The sequence below is a fragment of the Charadrius vociferus genome, unplaced genomic scaffold (genome assembly GCF_000708025.1).
Source record: "Charadrius vociferus isolate BGI_N301 unplaced genomic scaffold, ASM70802v2 scaffold487, whole genome shotgun sequence".
Taxonomy (NCBI): Eukaryota; Metazoa; Chordata; class Aves; order Charadriiformes; family Charadriidae; genus Charadrius; species Charadrius vociferus.
This window is the reverse complement of record NW_009649169.1, coordinates 926738-935365: the sequence shown is the minus strand read 5'-3', so window position 1 is coordinate 935365 and position 8628 is coordinate 926738. Positions and strand designations below refer to the sequence as shown.

Sequence of the window (8628 nt, the reverse complement as noted above, 5' to 3'; positions counted from 1 at the left end):
TCCAGCCAGTTCTTTATCCACCGAGTGGTCCATTTGTTGAATCCATGTCTCTTCAATTTAGAGACCAGGATATTGTGTGGGACAGTGTCAAACGCTTTGCACAATTCCAGGTAGATGACATCAGTTGCTCTTCCCTTGTCCACTGCCGCTGTAACCCCTTCATAGAAGGCCACCAAATTTGTCAGGCATGACTTGCCCTTGGTGAAGCCATGCTGGCCGTCACCAATCACTTCCTTGTTTTCTATGTGCCTCAGCAGAGTTTCCAGGAGAATCTGCTCTATGATCTTGCCAGGCAGAGGCGAGACTGACTGGACTGTAATTCCCCGGGTCTTCCTTCTTTCCCTCTTTGAAAATAGGGGTTATGTTTCCCCTTTTCCAGTTGGCAGGAACCTCGCCAGACTGCCACGACTTCTCAAATATGATGGCCAGTGGCTTTGCAACTTTATCTGCCAGTTTCCTCAAGACCCGTGGATGTATCTCATCAGGTCCCATGGTCTTGTGTACCTTCAGGTTCCTCAGGTGGTCTTGCACTTGATCTTCACCTATAGTGGTCAGTTCTTCATTTTCCCAATCCTCATCTTTGCATTCTGCATCATGGGCAGTGTGGCTGCAGTCCTTGTCAGTGAAGACTGAGGCAAAAAAGCTGTTGAGGACCTCAGCTCTGTCTCCGATAACCAGTTCTTGCATTTCCTTCCGGAGAGGGCCCACATTTTCCCTAGTATTTCTTTTCTCATGGACATACTTAAAAGAAGGATTTTTTGTTTGTCTTAATGTCCCTGGACAGATTTAGTTCTATCTGGGCTTTAGCTTGTCTAACCCAATTCCTGGCTGCTCGAGTGATTCCTCTGTACTCCTCCCAGGCTACCCGCCCCCGTTTCCACTCCCTATAGGCCTCCCTTTTCCTTTTGGTCATGTCCAGGAGCTCCTTGTTTATCCATGCAGGCCTCCTGGCTTTTCTGCCTGCCTTTCTCTTTGTAGGGATGCATCGCTCCTGAGCTTGGAGGAGGTGATCCTTGAATACTAACCAACTTTCTTGGGCCCCTCTTCCCTCCAGCACTTCATCCCACGGCACCATACCAAGCAGCTTCTTCAAGAGGCCAAAGTCAGCTCTCCCAAAGTCCAGGACGGTCAGCCTGCTGAGCACTTTCCTCTCTGCTTCAAGGATCTCAAACTTGACTATTTCATGGTCACTACAGCCCAGGCTGCCCTTGAGTTTGACACTGTCTATCAGTCTCTCCTTGTTGGTAAGGAGAAGGTCCAGCATTGCTCCTCTCCTCGTTGGCTCCTCAACCACTTGGAGAAGGAAGTTGTCCTCAATGCAATCCAAGAACCTCCTGGATTGCCTATGCCTGCCTGTGTTACCCTTCCAACAGATGTCAGGGTGGCTGGAGTCACCCACAAGGACCAGGGTATGTGAACATGATGCCACCCCTATCTGTCTATAGAGGGCTCCACCCGCTTGGTCTTCTTGGTCGGGTGGCCTGTAGCAGACCCCCACTGTAATGTCCCCTGATCCCCGTTTCCCTTTAATCCTGACCCATAGGCTCTGAAGTTGTCTCTTTATCCATCCCTAGGCTGAGCTCCATGCATTCCAGCTGCTTGTTAACATATAAGGCAACACCGCCTCCTTGTTTCCCTCGACTGTCTATCCTGAAGAGCCTGTAGCCTTCCATGGCAACACTCCAGTCATAGGAGTCATCCCACCAAGTTTCCACAATACCAATGAGATTGTAGCCTTGGAGGTGTGCACACATCTCTAGCTCCTCTAGCTCCTGTCAGTTTCTTGCTTACTCAGTGCCTCTTTCAACATGAAACACAGTAAGTAAAGAACTGAGAAATAAAGACAAGTCCTTACCTATGAACAAGTGTGTTCTTCAGACCACGAATTAGGTGCCGTGCAATAGTTTTCACTCGAGGAGTGAGAATTGCTTGAGAAACATGAAAAGTCCCATAACGACTTCGTTCCTCAAGAGTGGTCTCCAGGAACTGTAAGAGTTTGTGCACGTTGGTTGTATTAGCCCATGGTGCTGGCATTTTATTCCCTGGCCACAGAAAGGGGTATTCCTGATATAAAGGGTAGTGGTAGAATATGAGAACCTAAGAGAACAAAGAAAAAGGATAAAAATAAACAATGAATCACAACTGTGTTATATATTTAAACAGGATGTTGCATTGGTTTGTGCATATACAGTAGTGCTGCAGCTAGCACAGCAGTGAAAACAGGACCAAGCAAAAAGAAGCTGCTCTCAAGTCTAGACTCTTTAGCCTAGAGAAAAGAAGATTGAGGGGGGATCTTATTAATACTTACAAATACTTAATGGGAGGATGCCAGGGGGATGGGAGCAGTCTTTTTTCAGTGGTGCCCAGTGATAGGACGAGGGGTAATGAGCATAAACTTGAACATAGGAAGTTCCATCTTAACATGAGAAGGAACTTCTTTACTTTGAGGGTAGTGGAGCACTGGCACAGGCTGCCCAGAGAGGTGGTGGAGTCTCCCACTCTGGAGACATTCAAAACCCGCCTGGACGCTGTCCTGTGCAACGTGCTGTAGGTGACCCTGCTCTGGTAGGGGGGTTGGACTAGATGATCTCCAGAGGTCCCTTCCAACCCTAACCATTCTGTGATTCTGTGATTCAAGTCATAAGTACTAGTAAATTTGTTGCACTATTGCCAATAAAGGAGATGGAGATAATTTCGGCCAGCTATGAGGACAGGATTGCTTCAGGCTTTAAGGGTCATCAGTTTAAAATGAAAAAGTTGCCAAGAGTATACTGAAATGTCATTCAAAGACTTCAGCTTAAAAGCATTTCAAAGCACTGACAGAGACTATTACATCTGTACTTGAACTTAAAGATTTTAGCAGTCTTGTCATCTTCTGCATAACTCCCATTAAGTGACTACAGCGTACTGGGATGACTGGCATAACGGCATTCCATTTGCACTTATTGCATCAGATGCCAAAGTCAGTCTTGCTGTCAGCAAAGTCTTCTCTAATTCAGAAGTCAGAATTTTGTGCCTTGTAAGGTGGTTCTCTACAAGAGGATAACAAAGATGCAACGCTTCTTAACACTCAAATTTACAAGTGATTAATTTTGGACCCTAGAACTGACAGCATCAGTTCAGAGGAATTCCTCAAAGCCTCATGCATTTTACAGCTTAAGAATGACATGCCATTGCTGAAACTGTGTTCTTGGTTTGTGTGTATGCATGGGAGCAGTTACCACAGAGAAGAGGCATTTAATCTTGCCACTATAGATTTGCATACCTGCAAAGGAGCTAAGAAATTCTGTACCGTACCTCAGTCATGTTAAAGCTTCTATGCTTCACACTGGCCAAAAAGACAACAGTTTATCAAATCCTCACCGACACAAGTCAGCACAACATGCTCTTCCAGAAGAGAAAACCATTTGTAAGAAGCACAAGGCTTCGAGGATACTCATTTATTTACTTAGGGAACATGCCTGGGAGCAGGACACAGTCTTCTGCACCATGGATGGAGGAGCTACATGCTGCAAATAAACAGAGGGAAAAATGCACGCAACATAAAAGAGTCCCTAGTGGGCTTTAAACTGGCTGTCAGTAGTGTCCTTGAGCCAATACCTCTGAGTGGAAATGACACCCAGACTCTCTATTTAAATCTTAACCTTTTGGGTTTGAAAAACATTACACATTGTTTCCCTACCTGGTGTTTCTTCTCCCACATGTACTGTAACGTCACATATTCTACACATTCAACGGAACAAAGTTTGGATCCAAATGCTGAGCGGATCCTGCTGATCAAGAAGTAGTGATGGTTGTCATCCATAGCGTAGAAGTGATTGAAATCCAAGAAGACTACTTCCTTGGGGTGCTGCTCAAGAAAGGTGTTAATCTCCTTCAGCCCATCCCATACTTTGATGCCAAACAAGCCGTGTATGAAGTAAATCTCTTGTCCTATTTCCCCAGGTTTGGAAGATACACGAAGATCAAAGTATCGGATCCCACCTTCCAACTGCTCTTTGAAAGTCAGATTTTGAGTCACTGACCATTTCTTCATGATCTTTTTAACCAAAGAAATTCTGGCCAAACGTTTGATGGCTGTGGCTTGGTCTGGTCCCACAGGGGATTTCTCATCAACCCAGTAGCTGAAAGAATCATGTGACCCTAGAAACAAAAGCCAAGAATATTTCATTTTAGAAAACTGACTCCCCCAAAACACATACACCCATGTGCCCTGTAAGCTGAAAAGAGTCCTACATGTATGGCAGGGTTGCAGAAGAGTTATGCTCAAGTGAGAGTCTTTCAGACTACCCTTTACACCTCCATTTTCCGTAACTGTACAACAAGAACTACGCTTAAGGTTCTCCATTTGAACTGTTTTCTTGTGTGAGCTCTCAATTTCAATGCACTCTGAAAATCATAATCATAAGACAAACAGTGGTAAAGGGAAACTTCCTTCTAACCTTCCTTCATTTACAATCTACTAATCTACCTCCAAAGCTTTCCCAGAGCATAGTACATCACTGATTTGAAATGAGACTTCATTATGAGGCTTCATTAAAAGAATACGAGGCTTTATTTTCATTCTACCTGGTAAATCCAATCGTGACTTAATACAGGAGAACTCCTAGAACAGATATCTTTACTCCTGTGATGGTCAGAGGGATCTGTACATGCACATGCCTCCCGACCACATCTCACTTTAGCCCCAACATGGTAAATAAATGATTAGTAGTTTGAACCATGGGAAATGATTGGCTGAACTTAGAGGTGGAACAATTGAGTATACCACCAGTTACTGGGTGGTTAGACACCAAGCTCACATTAAACAAGTTCATGAATGTGTCTTTTACCTGGCAGGGCCTTTGAGTGACCACAGAAATGGTGAATACAAAATTCACCAAAAAAAGATGACCAGCAATCAAAATTGCCAGTCCCTGCCAAAATAGTGTATCTGTCAAAGTTCCCGTAACACAACCTGTACCTTGGCAGAGAAACTGCATCTCCAGTACAAAATTTGTGCTTACTAGAAAAAAGCCTTCAGCTGAGAATTTGGTAGTAACTGGAAACAAAACTGAAAAATAATAAAAATCCTTCCAAATAACAGCTTCAGAGTCAATTAAATACCCCTAGCTGAGCCAAGTCAATAACAGAACAAAGAGCAATAGGGCAATGTATCTCAGTTTGCACTGTACCAGAGCAGCATAAAGCAAAGACGGGCAGAAGCTGATCTACCACAGGCTGAGGTTTACCAGGGATTTCTAACCATTTACACCAGGCACTGGGATTCTAGCCAAGAAGCTGCAACTGCTCCATGCATGGACTTCCCCATGAAGCCCCTGCCAAGAAAAACACCACAGGACCTTAAGAGTCCTGCTTCCCTTTCTTCAGGACAACAGATGAGAGATTGGCCCATTGAGCCAAACCCCACTTGCTTCCTGCATGCCCACTTTGCTGAAGTACAGGAAAAGCATCTTCACCCCTGATTACCCCAGGCAGCTCCTTTTTCAGCTCCCTTGGGGGTACAGTGACCCTGCATCACACTGCCAGCATCTGCATTTACCCTTCCTGCATGCCCCAGGGTTCTTGTCCCTGCTTCTGAGACTATATTTTTCTAGAATTTCCTCCTCTACCTCAGTCTGCAACTCTTAAAAAAAAATATCCCAATTTGTCATTTCCAATTTTAAGACAACATTTAAGGCATCCACAGTCTCCTTTACCCAAACCTTTTATTTGTGTACCAGCGCTCACTTGAAGACTGATGCATTTCCTGTGACGCAAGGTCAGAGTTGTAAACAAGACTGATCTCAATTGGATTATCTTGTCAGTATTTTTTAATCCAGATGGAGGTACAGACTATACACAAACCAAACATCAGTTCACAACCACCTTAAATGCACTCTTTCTCCATGAATTTCACCCAGTTCAAAATTACTGAAAAGGAGCCATGAAGGTTAGTTTTCAGGCTTTACAAACACTAAAAACTAATTTTTATCAATTCTTCCTGAATTCATCACAGTCTTTGTAAAAGCATGCCTCATGTGGCTTTCCATTCAGTCTTCCAGAAACGAGTGACAAGAAAGCTGTTTTTAAAAGATGGCAGCTTAAGAAGCTATTTAGTACCTGTCACGGTAAATTACATCCAAAAGTAGCTGCTGGTTTTGGAGTGACATCTAGATTTTTTCCCCACCTCCACATGTGTAACCCTGAACAAAATACAGGATCAAACATCTAGTGAAGACATTTCAGAAGCAGCCGTATAAGGCCTGGCTCATACTGCAAGCTGCAACTAACTTATGTTTGAGTTTCATACACCTCCCCATACAGCAGAATGAGCCTTTCAAGCTTCTACAATATTTGAAAAGGAGACTCAGTCACAAGGGGTTGGTCTTCTGCCTCTGAATGAGTCACTTTGCACAAAGAAGTCTTTTTTTGTTTTGTTTTGTTCTGTTTTTCTTTGTGTGGGTGCTTGTGTTTAAGTTCTCAATTCTATTCCTTTTAATTTCTTCCTCAATTTAGGTCACTGTAGAAAATTGTTTAACATGTTAGAATAAGGACATAAGAAACATTTTTAAATTTTAATATTTTAAATATTTAAATAGGACTGTGCAACAGCCTCTAGACAGCTGCCGACAGAAGTCACTGGCACCATTATGCTCCCTCAGACAGCATCACTGACAAATCTGACCTAAGAAGGAATGACAATTTTAGCTAGCATCACACATATTGTTGCCAACTCAGAGTTGTCTAAGCAAATCTGAGCCAAGAAACAGCTTATTTTCCTAAGTTTGATCACTTACTTCACAGCTACAAAAGCCTTTGCTTTGCAGATTGCCACATACAAAGCACATTTAAGGATACAAACAAACTTCTCTTTGCACTACCACAAACCAAATTCTATTCACAGCTCTAGAAAGCAACAAGAGAGAAAACAAGCCACATGCCCATTGCAGCTTTTTCAACACATACTTTAAGAGCTGTACTCCGTAACAGGGAAGCTATTTGAGAAACTAAACTATGTGACATGCTTCTATAGTTACAGAAGATCCTTAGAACTCCTGCCCTGTAGCTATGCTTAAAAGCCTAGGAAACTTGACTTTTCATTTACAATGAAGTCAACATGTATACCTAGATATAACAAAGTAGAACACGAGCCAGAGCATCTAGAAAACAAGTTCTCCTTTACACAGGTGATAGAAGACAATACTGAGGCTGGAACAACACAGCAAGAGTTAAATTAGATTTTCAGTGGTCATTTACAGAAGGCCAGCCACCAACTGTGAGAAATACCTAGGCCAAACCTGGACCCAGAACATTTTTACTCCAATAAGGGAAAAGCAAACTGAAAGCCTGAAGCAACAGGACTGGATACTTGTTGGACGGAGAGGTAAGAGCTAGTTGAGGATCCATGTCATCCACCAGGCCCTTTAATTTAAGATCACTGTTTTATGTTACCAGCTCAGCCACTGACTTTTAATATAGCTTAGCTGTGATGTTAAGCTACACGCTAAGCTGATCGCATCATGATGTCAGATTAATCCCTGCTCTCCTTTGCTCTACCCCTGAACTCCATGAAAGGCCTAGCCATTGCGTAGCCATGGCAGGAACCAGGCTGGTTGCTGATACAGCAGCAACCAGCTGTTTTGTTTTGTTGTTGTTTTTTTTCTTTTTGAAAAAATCATAACCTAAATCAACCCAATCCTGTACAATTTCAAAGGTAAAGGCCAGAACCTACACAAGAAGCATGGAGCAGACCAGCCCCGTCCTGTTAGCAGCTCAGTGTTAGAGCTTGTTGTGGTTTAACCACAGCCAGCAACTAGGATCAGGCAGCCACCTGCTCACTCCCCCTTTTCCCTCCAGAAGGGTAGGGAGAAGGAGAAAAGGAGGGGGAAAGGGCAAAAACCCTCATGGGTTGAGATAAAGACAGTTTAATAGAACAGCAACAGAAAAGGAAAATAATAATAATAATGGAAAAAAAAAAAACATATACAAGACAAAACACTCTCACCACCCAGCAATCAATTGCCCAGCCCAACCTGAGCAGTGATCTTTGATTCCCATCCCCAAGCCAACACCACTTCTATGCCAAGCATGCAATCTATGGTACAGAATATTCCATTGACCATTCCATTGTTCTGTCTATGCTCCTCCTCAGCTTCTATGGGAAGCTGAGAAAATCCTTGACTTGTATAAACATCACCTAGCAACAACAAAAACAATATGCATTATGGACATTCCTGTCATACTAAATCTGAAAACACTTCAACCACTACAAAGAAAATTAACTCTATCCCAGCTGAAACCTGGACAGAGCTGCTAACCACATTGCTAATTGAGGTTTAACACAAGGATGTGTGAACATACTCAGATGTTGTAACATCATACAGTGATAGCAAAGGGGCTGGCAGTTGCTGAACAGAGCAAGCATCACAAAACTCTCATCGTGACATATACAGAAAAGTCTTTGCCACGTACAATAAAACCTTTGTCTGTGGTTCCCCCTCAACCAAATGGTGTGCATCTCTCCAAATGATACTGACCACTTCCTCAGGAAAGTTAAAAAAGCTCAAGAAGTCTTGTCAGCAAAACATTTCAGATAACTGACATCTCAAAAATAAGTAGCATCCTGTATTGACTCCATAAATCCAT

General features: G+C 43.1%; 1 protein-coding gene across 1 annotated transcript in view; it reads right to left on the bottom strand.

Annotated features, from left to right (window-relative positions):
* The window catches only part of PLCXD2 (phosphatidylinositol-specific phospholipase C, X domain containing 2), an 11363-nt gene extending 3796 nt beyond the window's left edge, over positions 1 to 7567 (bottom strand). Inside the window, exons 1-3 of the mRNA XM_009888506.1 lie at positions 7540 to 7567; positions 3683 to 4143; positions 1856 to 2097 (exon numbers count right to left, since the gene is read on the bottom strand). Of these exons, the coding sequence (XP_009886808.1) occupies positions 1856 to 2097; positions 3683 to 4143; positions 7540 to 7567 (731 nt within the window). The remainder of the gene's footprint in view (positions 1 to 1855; positions 2098 to 3682; positions 4144 to 7539) is intronic.
* Between the last annotated feature and the right edge of the window lie 1061 nt (positions 7568 to 8628).